At 39.6% G+C, this 16783-nt stretch overlaps 1 protein-coding gene across 2 annotated transcripts in view; it reads left to right on the top strand.

Moving 5' to 3' along the window:
- The window catches only part of Zwilch (zwilch kinetochore protein), a 34649-nt gene that overhangs the window by 12004 nt on the left and 5862 nt on the right, over nt 1-16783 (top strand). For both annotated transcript variants that reach the window (XM_020165855.2, XM_074066269.1), the window contains exons 8-17: nt 925-996; nt 5858-5951; nt 6451-6500; nt 7304-7403; nt 8689-8768; nt 10457-10613; nt 11170-11198; nt 12432-12568; nt 13746-13841; nt 15781-15893. In XM_020165855.2, the coding sequence (XP_020021444.1) occupies nt 925-996; nt 5858-5951; nt 6451-6500; nt 7304-7403; nt 8689-8768; nt 10457-10613; nt 11170-11198; nt 12432-12568; nt 13746-13841; nt 15781-15893 (928 nt within the window). The remainder of the gene's footprint in view (nt 1-924; nt 997-5857; nt 5952-6450; nt 6501-7303; nt 7404-8688; nt 8769-10456; nt 10614-11169; nt 11199-12431; nt 12569-13745; nt 13842-15780; nt 15894-16783) is intronic.

A 16783-nucleotide genomic window follows, 5' to 3' on the forward strand; every position in this document is an offset into this window, starting at 1 on the left:
ATAATATGCTTTTGAATCACTGTGTGAATTTAATATGTACATGAATCAGCTATGAACCTTGGTTATGTTTTTAAAACATATACACAGAAGCCTGCCTAGCATTAACAGTGGTGTCCTCAGAGTGGTAGGATTATAGATAATTATATTCTTTGTGCTTTTCTTTTCCTATAATAGGAGTTTATATACATTGACATTCAGTTTTTCCTTTCAAGGTAAAACTTTAAACTCTGACTATGATAGTGAGCTATTAGTTTTATTGGGCTTTGTTTTTGGTGTGTGATAATGATTAATCTTTGAGTTTTTAGTTTTTAATTAATTAAATTTTTCCTAACTTGTCCTCTTGGAAATTCTATGAGAAGGAGCTGGAGAGTGTGTGAGGGGCAGTTGTCCCGTGTTCATGGTATGGAGGGAGGGTGTGATGGGCTGGATGTAGATTACTATATCGGCTGCTCTCTGGGTAAGATGTTCTAAATGAGGCTGGCAGAGTGGCTCAAGTGGTAGAGCCTCTGCCTAGTAAGCATGAGGCTCTCAGTTCAAACCTCAGTCCTGGTGTTCTGAATGAGGTGTAACCTAATTTTAATTCATTGGTGCTATTTATTTACTTATTTATTTTGTAGTACCGGGGTTTGAACTCAGGGCATATACCTTGAGCCACTCCACCAGCCCTTTTTGTGATGGTTTTTTTTGAGATAGGGTCTCTCAAACTATTTCCCCGGGATGGATTAGAACTGTGATCCTTCTGATCTCTGCCTCCTGAGTAGCTAGGATTAGTCACAGGTGTGACCCACCAGTGCCCAGGCTTCATTGGTGCTTTATGAAGCATGTTTTTTTAATGTGGGGGTGATTTGAAATGGAAATTACTGTGACCCTTATGCAGAGAAGATGTGATTACCAGTGAAATCTGACACTCTGGGTACTTTTTAGAATATCAGAGTGGAATCAGGAGAGCCCAGAGGTTGTCTGAATCATCTTCACAGAGAACTGAAATTCCTGCTTGTAAGTATCCTTCTGCAATTCCTAACTTAACTTCATTGTTCATGAAAATGTTTAATATAACTTTTACTTTCTTCAAACTTTGTTCTGAATGTATTCATTTGATACCTTTGGCAATTTGGGCAGCTTAATTGTATTTCTGCAGCAATTGTCCTTACAATGAAAGGGACATTGGATCAGTAACTGCTGCAGACTTTCACCTTTTCTACTGGAGCGTTTGGTTTTTATGCAGATGATGGGGTCAGCTGACAGTTTATCCAAATGCAAATATATATATATAGTCTGCTATTGATAACTGGCATTTTGATCAATGGTAAAGATTAACGAGCATGTGTTTCAAGAATTATGATTCAGTAAATTTAGCTCTGATCTAACAAATCTCAAGAGGATGCCTCATTTTAATTAGTAAAAATTCCAATGTCTGTCCTCACACAGAACAGTTATTATCCAGCTGCTGCTCTGCTTATTTCTCATCTCTTCTCTTTTTTTTTTTATGGTACTGAAGTTTGAACTCACAGCCTACACTTTGAGCCACACCATCAGCCCTTTTTTGTGATTTTTTTTTTTTTTTTTTTTTGAGATAGGGTTTCACAAACTACTTGCCTAGTCTGGCTTCAAACTGTGATCCTCCTGATCTCTGCCTCCTTAGTAGGTAGGATTATAGGCATGAGCCACCAGTGCCCAGCAAAGACTTCTTTCTTGGTGGGAATTCATCCATCTATTTTACCTCCCAGAAACCATCTATGTACAGTTTTTATATACATAACCTTCTCTCTCTTTCTGTGCTGGGAGTTGAATTCAGGACCTTGCATTTGCTTAGGCAGGCACTATATTACTGAACCAATCTGCCAGCCCTTTTTGCATTGGTTATTTTTGAGATAAGGTCTCACTGTATGTGTGGGCAGGCCTGGACAACAACCCTCCATTTGTGTTTCCCCATATTGCACACTACCATTCCCAGCTCTTGGTTGAAATGGGGATCTCACTATATTTTTGCCCCGGCTGGCCTGGAACCTCGATCCTCCTGATTGCTACCTCCCTAGGATTACAGACTTAAGCGATCACATTCATTCTTTCTTCCTTCTTTCCTTTTTTAGTTTTATTGATATAAATTGCAGCTCATAAAATTTGCTGGTTTTTTTTTTTCTTTTTTTGGCCATTTTAAGATTTTTTTTATTATAATTGTTGTACTGGGGGTACGTTGTGACATTTACAGAAGGTCTTACAATGTATCATAGTTGAATTTATCCCCTCCATCATTCTCCTTTATCCCCCTCCATCTCCCCAAAATTTGCCCATTTTCAGCGTATAATTCACTGGCTTTTAATAAATTTACCCAAGTCATACAGCCATCACCATAATGAATTTTAGAACATTTTCATCGCCCCTAAATGAAGCAGCATCTCCATCAGCCTGTGTGATTGCACTGATCTACTTAATGTAGTTCTTTGTTCCTTTTTATTGCCACATAACATTCCATTTATTGACATACCACATTTTGTTCATCTGTTCATCAGCTGATGGACATTTTATTTTTGGCTATCATGAATAATGTTGCTTTGAACATTAATGTATGTTTTTGGGTGAAGCTGTTTTCATATCTCTTGGATGGAATTTCTGAGTCATACGGTAATTATATTTAACCTTTTTTTTCTGTGATGTTGGAGAATGAACTCAGGAGGTGGTCTCATTGTCTTGCCTAGGCGAACTACTGTATTCAAGGGATTCTCCCGCTTCAGCTGTGTCTTGAAGCATATACCACCACGCAAGGCTCTGTGCTTAAACTTCTGATGGACTGGCAGGCTATACCTATTCTCCTGGTTGTGCCATTTTACATTCCTATTAGCATTGTGTGAGGGTTCCCATTTCTCTACAGCCTTACCAACACTCGATGTGTGTTTTTGTGATTGTAGCCATCCTAGTAGGAACAAAGTGGCCTCTTGTGGTTTTGATTTGAATTTCCCTAATGGCTAATGATGTTGAACGTATTTTCATATGTTTATTTCTTCTCTTTATTTCTTTATCTTAATCTCACAACCTCCTCACTATTCCCAGTGAACCCCCAATGCTTGCTGTATTGAGCTCCTTGCTCATAGTAGCTTCTGTATCATACACTGTCACTTTCTGATGTGTGTCTTGACCTGCCCAGTGTATACTTCTCCCACCTTTTTTCTGTGTGAGCTCCTTCCTGGGTGCATTGATCTGCACAATGTCTTATGTTGCTTCAGAACTTCACATGCTCCCTGTCAGTGTTTATCAAACATAGTCATTTCTTTCTTTACAAAGAAATGGTCTCTAGTCTACTAGAGATCCTTTTGTGCCTTCAAAATCTAGAACAATGTCAAGAATGTTGGATACTTTGTACGAAACTCATGCTTTTGCTACCGTTCTCACCTTCTTTTTTCTTTTCTTTGTTTGGCAGCACTGGAATTTTGTATTCAAAGACCTACACTTGCTGGACAGGTGCTCTACCACTTGAGCCACACCCCTGCCCTTTTTTTTTTTTTTTGCTTTAGTTATTTTTTATTTATTTTTTTTTTTTCAGATTCACATTTTTTACCTGGGACTGGCCTTGGACTGCACCCCTTCTGTCTATGCCTCTTGCATAGCTGGGATTACAGACATATGCCACCATGACTAGCCATTCACCTTTCTTCTTTCTTGAAGGCTCCACTTTCAGGACATTTAATGTGGGCTTACATCATACTTCTATCTTCACACTCTGTCCTTTTTTGCCACACTTCTGTAGAGCTTATCCATTCAGACCCTCATTTTAAGCTGATCCCAGTTCCCATCTTTCCAACTTTCATCAAATTATTACCCACTTGTCAGTATGTCCATAATGAAACTTGGTATCTTCTCCCAACTAGATTCCTCCCCACCCCAGCATTTTCTGTCCAAATTCTACTGCCCCTTCAATACTGTGGTTAGAAACCTTATGTCTTACTTTAGTAAAAGCTTCTGTCCTGACAACACACCTACTACTCCAGCTAGGAGTTGCTACTCTGCTGTGCACCAAGTGGTTATGTTATCTAGTAAGTAAAGTGCTGCTTTAAGTCCTTTCATTGGCTGGACCCTGGTGGCTCACACCTATCATCCTAGCTACTTGAGGGGCTGAGATTGTGAGGATCGTGGTTTGAAGACAGCCAGCAAAAATAGACCCTTCATCTTCAAAAAAACAAACCAGAGCAAAGTGGACTACAGGTGTGGCAAGCAGTAGAGCATCTGCTTTGTAAGCATGAAGCCCCGAGTTTAAAATCCCAGTCCCACCAAAAGAAAAAAAGAGTCCTTTGAATGCATGTTAGTTCTCTGATCTAGAAGTCTGTGCTTTGTTGGCATCTCCCTTAAAAATTCACAGAATCATAGATGTGCATGTGGCCATGCTCTCTTCAAGTTCAACCCCTGTATTTTATAAGGGGGTAGGATGTTTTTCCTTTGGTTTTTTTTGGCGGTATGAGGTTTGAACTCAGGGCCTCACACTTGCTAGACAGGCACTGTACCACTTGAGCCACTTTGACAGCCCTTTTTTGTATTGAGTATTTTTGAGATAGAGTCTTGAACTATTCGCCTGGCCTGGCCTCAAACCTTGATCTTTTTGATCTCTGCCTCCCAAGCAGCTAGGATTATAGCATGAGCCACTGGTGCCGGGCTTGTATACTCTTCTTTTTGTCCTTTGAAGTCTCTTACTGTGTCCATCTGAAAGTCCTTATCTTCTCCCTCCAGCACACTCTAAAGATCACTCATTGTTTCTATTGTATCATTTCTTCTGAAAAATATTGTGCTTTCTCTTTTTCTTAGACAAAGGAATTGTTACCTACTTGATCATGTCATTTTCTTGCCAAAAAAAAAAAACGGTGGCTGTTGTCTCCCATATGAATCCAAAAAATCTTTTAAACTTTTAAGATCTTTTGATGATACAACCCCAGTTCCTTCTATACCCCGCCCTCCACTTTGTCGTCTCACCTCTTCATCGTATTCTATGCTCCTTCCCTGCTCTGCAATCCATGGTCTCCACACAGCTGAGTTGCAGACAAAGCCTCACATTGTTCCCCTGGCTTTGTGTTCTTTTTTTGTGGAATAGGGGTTTGAACTCAGGGCCGGATGCTTGCTTGCTAGGTAGGTGTTATACCACCTGAGCCACACCCCCAAACCCTATGCTTTAGGTATTCTTTGAATAGGGTCTCACATGCATGCCTGGGCCAGCCTGGACCACAGTCCTACTACTTATGCTTCCTGCATAGCTGGAATGACAGGGAATTGCCACCATGCCCAGCTTTTTAACTGTTGAGTGGTGAGATGGGGTCTCAAGAGCTTTGCCTAGACTGGCATTGAACCATGATCTTCCGAATCTCTTGCCTCCTGAATAGCTAGGATTTCCAGGTGTGAGCTTCTGTGCTTGGCTATTGCAGCCTGTCTTGACTGCCTTTCCTTCATCCTGCTTAGGTATTGTTCCTACATGTGTACATACTTACATCATTTCTATATAAGCTTCCATTCAGTTTTACATGTGTCATTTCCTGTTCATATCATCTGTAGTATCTATTCTTAAAAAAACTACAGGCATGTTCAGGGCAGGACTGGTGTCATTTGTGCTGACCCCTCTGTGGCACAACAGAATCAGATTTCTGGATGCGATCCCAGTACTATCCATTGCTAATTGCGTAACTGAGCAAGCTGTTTAATCTCTCAGAGTGAGGGTAGTAGTAATGTCTACTGCATAGACATATGAGGGATTAACTACCATACTGCACACAAAGCACCTCAGCAATGCCTGGCAATTCCAGATGTTACTGCAATTAACAGAATTATTAAATACACCCTTGTTGACTAAGCTATGTTTTCTGCTCTTTTAAATTCCCCATAGGTTTTGGCTGAAGGTGTGAGGACTGGTGTGACTGAGTGGCTCGAGCCTCTGGAAGCAAAATCTGCTGTTGAACTTGTGCAGGAATTTCTGAATGGTGTTTGTTTTCCCAACTCTTGTTTGTTGTTTGCTTTTCTTGATTGAGAATTCAGTACTTACCTAAATAGACTTGATATTCTTTTTTAGTTGGGATGTATCATGGCTATGGGATGTATGGTCAGCTATGGTTGGTGGGACAGCTTTTAAAGTGCTAATAGTAGAGATCTAAGTAACTTTAAAAACCAGTAAGATTCAGATTGAAATTTATATAACTCAGCCATATTTGAGATCATGGGGAAAGAGTGATGAAAGAGTAACCTTTGAGTACCTGCCATGTACTCAACATGTGTGTCAGGCACTCTCACGTTACTCCACTTGTCCTCACAGCCCTACCTGATGGGGATCTATTGTTACTTCCACTGCAGAGTTCAGTGATTTGCTAAAGTTTCCAGTTATAATTCTCTTTTCAATTTACCACTTGAAAATAGGGTTAGGATGGAAATAATTTGGAAAGCAGAAAAAGAAACTCAAGTTAATAAGTTTTTGCCACTTTCTAGACTTAAATAAGCTGGATGGATTTGGTGATTCTACAAAAAAAGACACAGAGGTAAGTGGTTATCAGTTAGAATGTGTACTGGAATTGCTTTTAATTGCTGGTATCTTTTTGTTCTGTTTTAAATGGATCTGGTGCGGGCATGTGTATCCTCAGTCACTTAGTTGCAGAGAAGTAGAAATGAATGTGTTAATGTGCTATGGGTGATACTGCTATCACATACTAATGTACTGTAAGGTGGTACATTACCGTGCCCTATGTGGTATTATTAAATTAACCTACATATATTATCATTTGGTAGAAAGGAAATGGAGACAAAGATAATTTCACTGGGTGCCCATGCCTCTCAGGAGGAGAGATCGGGAGGATCTCAGCTCGAAGCCAGCCCTGGCAAACAGTTTGTGAGATGCTGTCTTGAGAAAAAGCCATCACAAAAAAGGAGCTGATGGAGTGGCTTAACGTGTAGGCCCTGAGTTCAAACTCCAGTAATAAAAAATAAAAAAAAAAAGTATTTTCACGTGGGAAGAAAGCTGAACACTCACTTTCAGGCATACAGTCTTACTGTGTATCCCAGGCTGACCTTGAACTCACCATCCTCCTGCCTCAGCCGCCCCAGTACTGGGATTACAGGAATGAACCACCACAACTGGCTGGGCATTATAGTTTCAAACAACTTTTAAGAGTCCAGTTTTTGCAATCTTTTCATGGATGTATCCTTATCAGCGAAGGAAAACTTGTAGAAAATAGCAGTTGTATGTATTCATGAATCCACAGTTTCTCTGAGCAGCTCTTAACAGCTTAACCTACTTCACTTTAGAAAACCAACTGAATATTCTCTGAAATCTGTTATTTTTCAGACCATGAAGCATGACACTGCAGCAGTTGATCGATCTGTGCTTATCATAGTGCGAGGTGATCTCGATTTTGCTGAACAACTGTGGTGCAAAATGAGCAGCAGTATGTGTCAATTGTGATTAAAATGTTCGCTTTATTCAAGTCTTTTGGAAATACTGCATTGTGTACTATTGGTCTTGTGTGTAAATATATTCCTATTTTTATTGAATTCTTTCCTAATAATGGGTTGGCACATTCTGCTCAAGAATTATATTAAGACAAAGGCAGTTCATAAATCTGTGGTTTCTCCTGCTTTTCAAAATATAAGACTCAGGCTGAGTACTGGTGGCTCATGTATGTAATCTTAGCTACTCAGAGGTAGATATCAGGAGAATTGCAGTTTGAAGCCAACCTGGGCAAATAGTTCACAAGACCTTATCTCAAGAACACCCAACACACACAAAAAAAGGCTGGCAGAGTGGCTCAGGTGGTAGAGCATCTGCCTAGGAAGTGTGAAACCTTGAGTTCAAATCCCAGTACCAGAAAAAAAAAAATCCAGTAACTCTTACAGTTTATTTATTTATTTATTTATTTTTGTGGTACTGGGGATTGAACTCAGGGCCTCACACTTGCTAGGCAGGTGCTCTACCTTTTCAGCTGCTCCACCAGCCCTTTTTTGTGTTAAGTGTTTTAGAGGTAGAGTCTCTCAAACAGTTTCATCGGCTTTGAACCATAGTTCTCCTGATCTCTGCCCCCTGGGTAGCCAGACTATAGGCATGAGCCCCTTGCTGGACTTAGTTAATTTTTATATGAACCAAAACATGTATCTTAATAAAATTATAGTTAGAAAAAGCAGAAGATGCTCCTTAAGATTTTACTGAATGTGTTTTTCTTTGGGAACTGGGTTTTGATATCTTTCTTTACGAATGCATTCAGTCCTGGTACTGGGGTTTGAACTCAGGGCCTCACGCTTGCTAGGCAGGAGCTCTTACTGCTTGAGCCACTCTGCCAGCCCTTGTTTTTGTAGTTGCTTTTTTCAAGATAAGAAACTATTTGCCCAGGGCTGACTTTGAACCACAATTCTGATCTCTGCCTCCTAAGTAGCTAGGATTACAGATGCGAGCTACTGGTGCTCCATACATTGAATCTTCTTCTTCTTCTTCTTCTTTTTTTTTTTTTTAATATTTGCACCCTTTCCCATCCATAAAGTGCAGAAATGTCATTTCTTCGTGTATCTTTAAGATTAATGGCATGGGGCTGTCGGAATGGCTCAAATGGTAGAGTGCCTGCCTAGTAAGCTTGAAGCCCTGAGTTCAAACCTCAGTGCTTCCAAAAAAAAAAAAAAATTAAGGCCATTTTTTGACTTACAGAAATATGAAAATAATATTGGACTGACTTGTTTTTCAAGGTGTGGTTTCATACCAAGACTTGGTGAAGTGTTTCACGTTGGTCCTCCAGAGTCTGCAGCGGGGTGACACACAGCCATGGGTAGGTCAGACAGTGTGTGTCAGTGTCTTCTCGGTGGCCCTGACTGTAAACTCCATCTCTGGTGCTTTCTGGCTATGTAATCTTGCACATGTTTCCTTAGTTCTATGTACCCAGTGTCCTCATCTTTAAAGTAAGGGTTGGATTCGTACCTATTTCTAGTGTTGTTTTGGAATTAACTAATTTGATTCATGTCAAACATCTAGCATCTGGCTCATGGTTAAGTAGTAAGTATGTATAAGCTACTAATATTGTCATCGTTAACTATTCTGTGAATGAGGTTTTTTTCATAATCACTTATGAGAAGAAAAACAGATGCTCCTTCTAAAAAGCAATTTTGATAATGTACTGAGAGCCTCAAAATGTAGCATGCCCTCTGAACCAATAATTGTTTTGTTACTACCTACCCTAAACTCATACACAAAAGCACGTATCAAGATTTTATGTGTCAGAATAATAATCATAACTTCCTTTATAGTAGAAAAAAGATGTAAATGACCTAAATTTCCCTTGTTAATAGAATGACTAAAGAATGATGTAGCCATGTATGTGTAATAGCTGCTAAAAATGGTGCTGACAAGTGAAGCAGGGATGCTTCTAATACTCAATAAGAAGGGAGAAATATAACCAGCACTATAAACATATACATTTTGGAGAGAAAAATCTGGAAACCAGTATGTGACCAGAGCCTTACATACAAGTTTTTCCAACTGCATTAGACCTTTCTTTACCTTATAATTTCCCACTAACGTAGCTGCCAGTTCATGGCCATCAAACTTAAAAAACATTCATAGATGCACAAGATCCCCAGCATTCCAAAAAAAAAAAGCCCTTTCATAGGTGTGAGCAAAGGTACACTCCAGAGCAGAGCAAAGACTAGTAAGCTCTGCCTAACTGGGCATTAGTGATTCTAAGTAGTTTAGTTTGGGCCATTAAAATTTTGAAAGTTTCTGTGTTTGTGAGATGTTTAAAAGTATAATTGTGCTAGGCACAATGAGTGCAAACCAAGTGAAACTGGTTTAAAGAAACGTGAAAGATTATGATGAAATTTGAAGTAGAGTTAATAAAAGGTAGTACAAAAATGATAGAAGTATGTGTGTTAAAATGATTTGTTTTAGGTCAGGCACTGGTGGCTCCACCTGTAATCCTAGCAGAGATCAGGAAGATAGTGGTTCAAAGCCAGCCCAGGCAAATAGTTCTGTGAGACCCTAACTCGAAAAACCCATCACAAAAAAGAGCTGGTGGAGTGGCTCAAGGTGTAGGCTCTGAGTTCAAACCCTAGTACCGCAAAAAAAAAAAAAAGATTAGTTTAGCATTCAGAACACATGTGAAATCTAAGTTCACAGTTCTTTTTAATTTGCATATTATCAAGTTAGTTATGTTGGATATCGTAGCCAAGAAGGAATTCCTTACGTTTCCAATAGCACTTAAACCATCCAGAGAGCCAACACCAACTGTCCTGAGGTGAAATTAAGCTTGTCATTTAGGGTGGTAAGTTAAAACCCTTAGTTACTTTGGACTTTTAAACAATGAGGTTGGAATGGCATTTTAGAAACTGTCATTTTGTAACTTGGGGGCTTTTATTTAAACAATTTCTAGTGTCCACACGTTTATACTTTGTAACTTGTGACTAATGCAGTTCTCTTGCCTGCTGGATTTATTCATGTTTACACAGTGTCCTTGGTTTCTAGCTCCACAGTGGGAGTAATAGCTTGCTTAGTAAGCTCATTCATCAGTCTTACCATGGAGCCATGGATGCGGTTTCTCTCACTGGCACTGTTCCACTTCAAATGCTTTTGGAAATTGGTTTGGACAAACTAAAAAAAGATTACATCAGTTTTTTCATAGGTAAGTCCCTTTCCCAACTCAAAAAAATTAAAGAACCTATCACAGGTTATCATCCATAGATATTCTCAGATTTTATCGTTCTAGGCATTTGTGGTCCTGGCTTGCTCCTGGCTCACTGGGTCAGTTTTACACTTGTGAAAGGTGTTAGGTTAGGACTGGGAGAGAGGCTCAAGTGGTGGAGTGACTGACTGCCTAGCAAGGGTGGAGCCCTGAGTGCTAACCCCAGGACCACCACCAAAAAAAAAAAAAAGGTCAGATATCGCTATAGTTGTTTATTTGCTTTTAGTTCATGCATTTGAGATTCTATGAGATTAGCGTAGTAAATAAAGCCTTTTATGAGATGCTGTTTTAATACTCAACACTTGGTATTTTTTATCAGGCAAACTATCTTAGTTTTTAGAGTAAGTATTATTATGTATTTATGGTATAATGTGACAGAAAATTTGGTCTTTTGTGAAAAACTGTTTAGCTGACTGTTTCTTTTTTACTTAAGTTTTTCAATATGTGATAAAAATTCCTGAAGCTCTTTTTGCATATATGTGTTTTTTCTTAATAGGTCAGGAACTTGCATCTTTAAATCATTTGGTGAGTTTATTTTTTAATCTAAAATTGGTTTTTCTTTTATCTACTCGTGTGTATACGGTTATTAAGTACCTAGAAAGTGCCAGCCTCTGTCTGAGGCTCCAGGAACATCAATAAGACAATTGATGCCCTTAATTATTACTGCTTGGTAAGACAGATGAAAAAATAGATGATTCAGTGTCATTTTTCATTCTCTATAAATTCATCATCCTCACCTGCTCAATCCAGTGTGTCACCACATCTCTCACTTAGTTAGAATGGTTAGGAAGTGCCTTTAGCCCTATGAAAGAGCAGTTGTTTTATATTCTCTTGACCCATTTATATTACACTTGAAGGATTATTTTCCAAGGAATTAAGATGTTCTTTAATGTACTGGTTTGATATATTGGCTCAGGACCAATCCCAGGCCCCGGAGGCTGCCATGTGGCCCTCCCCACAGCACTGCAGTTTCCTCATTCACAGTGAGTGGAAGAGCATCTCCAAGGCCTTGCTGCCTTCCGGAGGGCTCATCTGATGGGGTCATTGTATAGACAAGGCGATACTCTCTTTTGATTAGCTCATAGTCACTTAGTGACCTAATCCTGGCAATAAAATCCCATCATGTTTATAGAGGTCCTAGGCTCTTAAGGGGAAGGAATTATACAGATGTGCAATCTAGGAGGTCAGAGTCTTGGTGGCCACTAACAAATTTAGCCCGTTATTTTTACCATTGATTATTAGGATGGGTGTCAAACAGAATTAGAAAGTCTGGGCATTTTATGATGCTGACATGCATTGCCAAATTTCTCTTCCAAAAGTCTGTAATAGGGATATGTGAACCTAAACCTGTCAAACACTTGCTTACTTTCTCAGTACCACAGGCTTTCTGGCATATGTTTGGCTGTGAACATAACATGTCTGTTACTTTAGCAAGTATAGAGAGGATGAGAATTGTCTTACAGACCTGCCATTTTGTATCTGGAGAGTATGATGGGTGGTATTGTCTACCCATTTGGGACCCCTTGGTAAAGCAGCTGTGTCATTTGCCTTTACCAGAGAATCTGTATAAGCATTTTCTTAGAGCATTCTCAGTTACTTTTGATTTAGTTTGAAGAATCATAGTGAAAAAAGAAGCGGCCTCGTTTTTTCTTCCGTTACCAAGCATCCAAGCTTAGGTAAAGGGGACATAGCCATATCCTTTCCAAAGATTCTGCTTATTTGTTATCTCCCTGTTTTGCTGTACTTTTTTCATTCCAGGAATACTTCATTTCTCCATCAGTAGATATACAAGAACAGGTTTACCGTGTTCAAAAACTCCACCATATTCTAGAAATATTAGTCAGTTGCATGCTTTTCATTAAACCTCAACATGAGCTGCTCTTTTCTTTAACACAGTAAGTATTTTTCTGTTGTTTATATAGAAGTGTATTCTCATCTGGAAAGTTGGAGCCAAAAATGTGTACAGTTTTTATAGCCAGTTAGGATAGAATCTGTCCACCCCATCTTCACATTAGTGTGACTCTAGGTCAATGTCATAGGAAGGAAAAAGGCTTTGGATTTGACACTTGGCTTGGTAACTTTCTACCTTCCTTAAGAAGTTTCCTCTCGCTGCATCTTGTTTCCTCAGCTACACAAAGGATCTAGTGTAACAACCTCATGTGTTTGCTGAAGGACTAAATTTTATTCTGTGTATAAGGTAACTGACATATAACAGGCACTTAATAAATACTGTTTTTCACTTCTTCACATCCCTATAAATCTGGGTCAGACTACTCACTGACAATTGAACAAAATCAAGTAGTGTCATCACACCTCTATTAGCAGCATTGCCACAGTTAAGGATTCTGATCAGTTTAACTAAAGACAGTTTGGAATAATCCTCGTACATGGAGTGCTGGGGTCTTGTGTTCATCCAAGGCCTCCAACAAGAAATAAGTGGATTATTGTCTTTGCCAAACTTAGAATTTGCCTCAGTTGTGAAGTGGAAAGTTTGAAATTGTTGTCATTTACAAAATCTGGAAGTTTTTTCCCATTAGTGGTCAGTATAGGGCTGGGATAGATCATTGGTAGGGCATTTGTCTAGCATGTGTTGGGGGGGGCAAGGGGAAGGGACGAGCAGTCATAAATGAATTAACTCTTAATTCTCTGGATTCTGAAAACCATGCAAGTTATATCTTTGTTTCTCTTCTACCTCTTTTAGTTTTTCTAATATTTCTTTTGCCGCACATAAGCCTTTATTTGGCCTTTTTTTTCCAGTGCTGGAATTAAACCCAAGGGCTTGTGCATATTAGGCAAGCCTTCTACCATTGAGCTAAATTTATTCATATATATGTGAAATATTACTGCTCGTATTTAATAATATTAATTTTTAAAAAGTGAATAAGATTCACCTTCAAAGAAAAAAAAACATGACCAAAGTTTTGTTTGAGGGGGTGTTTTGTTTGCTTTTTACTTTTGTGAGAAAGTAAAATCATTCTTTTTGTTGACATTGAAACTTTTTCCTTGTCTGAGTTTAGACTACTAGAAAACCTTTATGGCTGTTTTTTAAAAGAAGTTCATTTTTTTTTTTAGATCATGCATAAAATATTATAAACAAAATCCTCTTAATGAGCAACACATTTTTCAGCTGCCAGTCAGACCAGCTGCTGTAAAAAATTTATATCAAAGGTAAGCAGTTTAATAATTAAGTCATACCTTAAATTCAGCCATGATTCTTGGCAGTCTTGGTGTCCTTGCTCCATGGGGCCCTCATGACCCAGTGCTATTTTACCTCTGGACCTTATCTGTGTCCTGTTCTCTGACCACAGTCTGATGGTTCTCCCCTTTCTTTCTGCCAGACCTGGTGTCTCCTCTCTTGGACTATTGAACCTCTACTCTTTCATTTTTCTCAATTTGCAGTTCTTTCACAGAATAGAGGAAAGGATAGCCAGAAGGAAAATGACAGGCTGGTATAAAAAAAAATGGTCAGGATAGTGACCACAAGGCTGAGGAGTGAAAGAAGAATCTAATAGGGAACCTAAGGGATAAGCCCACCCACTTGGGCACTGAGCTTGCCACAAATGATGGCCTCTCCTGACTTTTCCCTCCACATACAAGATGCTTGAAATTTCCTTCATGCCACAGCCACTCTGTTCATACCAGCTTCTATTTGGTTCTTTCTAATTCAGACCTCCATCTCTCCCCTGACACTGCTGTGGCAAAGGTCACCAATCCTAATTACCAAATTCAATGGGCACTTTTCAGTGAAAAAATGTTCTTTAGCCCCTTGTGTAATTAGCAGGCCCACCAATTCTTTCTCCTTTATTAAACATTTAGAGCTGTTGCTTTCTTGAACCTGTTTTTTTCCCTTAGTTTCTTTGACAGAGCATCCGTCCTCATTTTATTTCCACCTCTGACCCACCTCCAAGACAGTTCAAAAGAAGAGTTATTTTCAAGTTCTTCCTCTGCTTCTTACATGCAAGTTTTCACAGAGCTCTACTCTGCTCCTTTCTTACCTTCTCTCTTTGCCAGGCAGTGATAATTCATATCCCCTGTCTACAGTGGCTCCTGTTCTCAGACCCAGGTTTCTGAATGCCCACTAGATGTGAATGCCCAGCTGCAGCATTCTGCAGGCGGTGGAGGAGTGCAGGAGAGCTAGCGTCCAAATGGCAGCTCTGATTAACACAGATGCTAGAGAATGGATGTTAAGTTATCTCAGCATGAAAATGATGACTAGGTGGATTATGTATGTGTTAATCATATTTCAAGTCATGTTGTAAATGACAAATGTAGTTACTTGTCAGCTAAAAAAATCGAAAAACAAAAAATAAGCTCCTCATCCCCTTCCTAACACTTTTTCCTTCTGTCATATTTTATCTTTCAAATGACCACCATTAACTGCTACCTAATGCCCCATAGAGAAACCTAGGACTTAACATTGCCCCTCTCCTCACGCCACGAATTCACCCCTTTCCATAGCTGGTCACACCGTCACTTTATTTCACGTCTGCATCATTGCAGCATGGACTCAGCAAAACCCGACTCCTAACTGTCCTCTCTGTGCTGCTGCCAAAGTTACCTTCTAGATCCCAGGTCCTGTGCGGTTTCCTTCTGGCTAAATGGCGCCGTTTCCTTTAAGACAGTGTTCCAGGCCCACGTGCCACCAAGTCTTCCCATCTCCTTTTCAAGTCAGGGACCCTGTATCACTGCATTTTTTGAGACCCTCCGTTTCTTCTTCTAGGTGTACACATCATTTCTTTACTGGGACCTTGTCTGCTTAGCCGCCTGTTAACTCCTTATCGATGGATACTCTGCTCAGGCACTGCATTCTCTCACAATCCGCACCCCCAGCTCTACTGTCCCCAGTGTGAATTAGATTCCTCCTTTTCTTGTCCTCTAACACTCAGTGCTTCTCTTACTGCTTTTCCCTCAGTGAATTGTTTTTGTGTTCTTGTTTCCTCCCATGCTTGACTGTGCTTCTTGAGAGTGGGAGTTGTAACCTGTTTCTCTTCTTCAGTGCTGATCACATAAGCACTTCAGGAAATGACTATAGAAGGAAGGGAGGAAATAGCTCTTTGGGAGGTTTTTGTTTTTTTAAAATTTGTTTCTTCTGATGTCTTTTCCTTAGTGAGAAGCCACAGAAATGGAAAGTGGAAATAAGCAGTGGCCAAAAGAAGGTTAAAACAGTTTGGCAGCTAAGTGACATCTCACCTGTAGACCATCTGGATTTTCACAGGCCTGGTTTGTAATCTGTTCCAATAGAAGCAGTTATCCCAGTAGAAAACAAAGTATTACTGAGAGGGATCATTATAGCTCTTGCACCCACTTTTAAACAATTTTCCTCATCTCTAGGTATGAAAAGGTAAAAATCATGACTTTTGAGCCAGTGTAATACTTAGAAAAATTCAAAGTGTAATAATCACAAAAGAGGCCTTTTTCTTATCCTAGGCAGAGGAATTTTATTGAATGAGGTCAAGCAATAGGGACATAGGTATAAAAATAGGTTATGCGATGGAGATGTTAGCTGACCCTTTACACTGTGCACTCTAAGGCTGTAGTGATATTTCTGCCCTAGGATCTTCTCTGTATCTGGAATAAGGGTTGAAATGGTCCGTGTTAGTCAAAGAATGTCCTTTGGGGCTGGGGGCGTGATTCAAGTAGTATAGCACTTGCCTAGCAAGTTCAAGACCCTGGATTCAATCTCCAGTCCTGCCACAGAAACAAAAAAGAAAATCCTAAAGTATTGCTCGGTGTGGTAGTGCATGCTTATAATTCCAAGACTTGGGAGACTGAGACAGAAGGATGTTGAGTTTGAGCCCAGACTGAGCCACACAGTAAGCACCTCTGAAACCCGTGTCTTCATGCATATGGACTGTGGGTTATCTCATAATTCATGTAGGCTTAAAATGCTGCATCTGGATTTTGCAAGGATTATCTGAAAACAAATAGGACAGTTTTCTGACAGTCTTAAGAAGATTTCAAAGCCTTAATCAGCCTCTGGTGGAAATGCAAATAATTCTGTTTTACTGATTGAATTGTCCCCAGAATTACCCCAGAAAATGTTTATTCTTCTCCCGCAAGTATATTTTGATTCAGACAGAATGGAAACTTCTGTCAAGTAGAGGCTCTGT

Source organism: Castor canadensis, chromosome 2 (genome assembly GCF_047511655.1).
Source record: "Castor canadensis chromosome 2, mCasCan1.hap1v2, whole genome shotgun sequence".
Taxonomy (NCBI): Eukaryota; Metazoa; Chordata; class Mammalia; order Rodentia; family Castoridae; genus Castor; species Castor canadensis.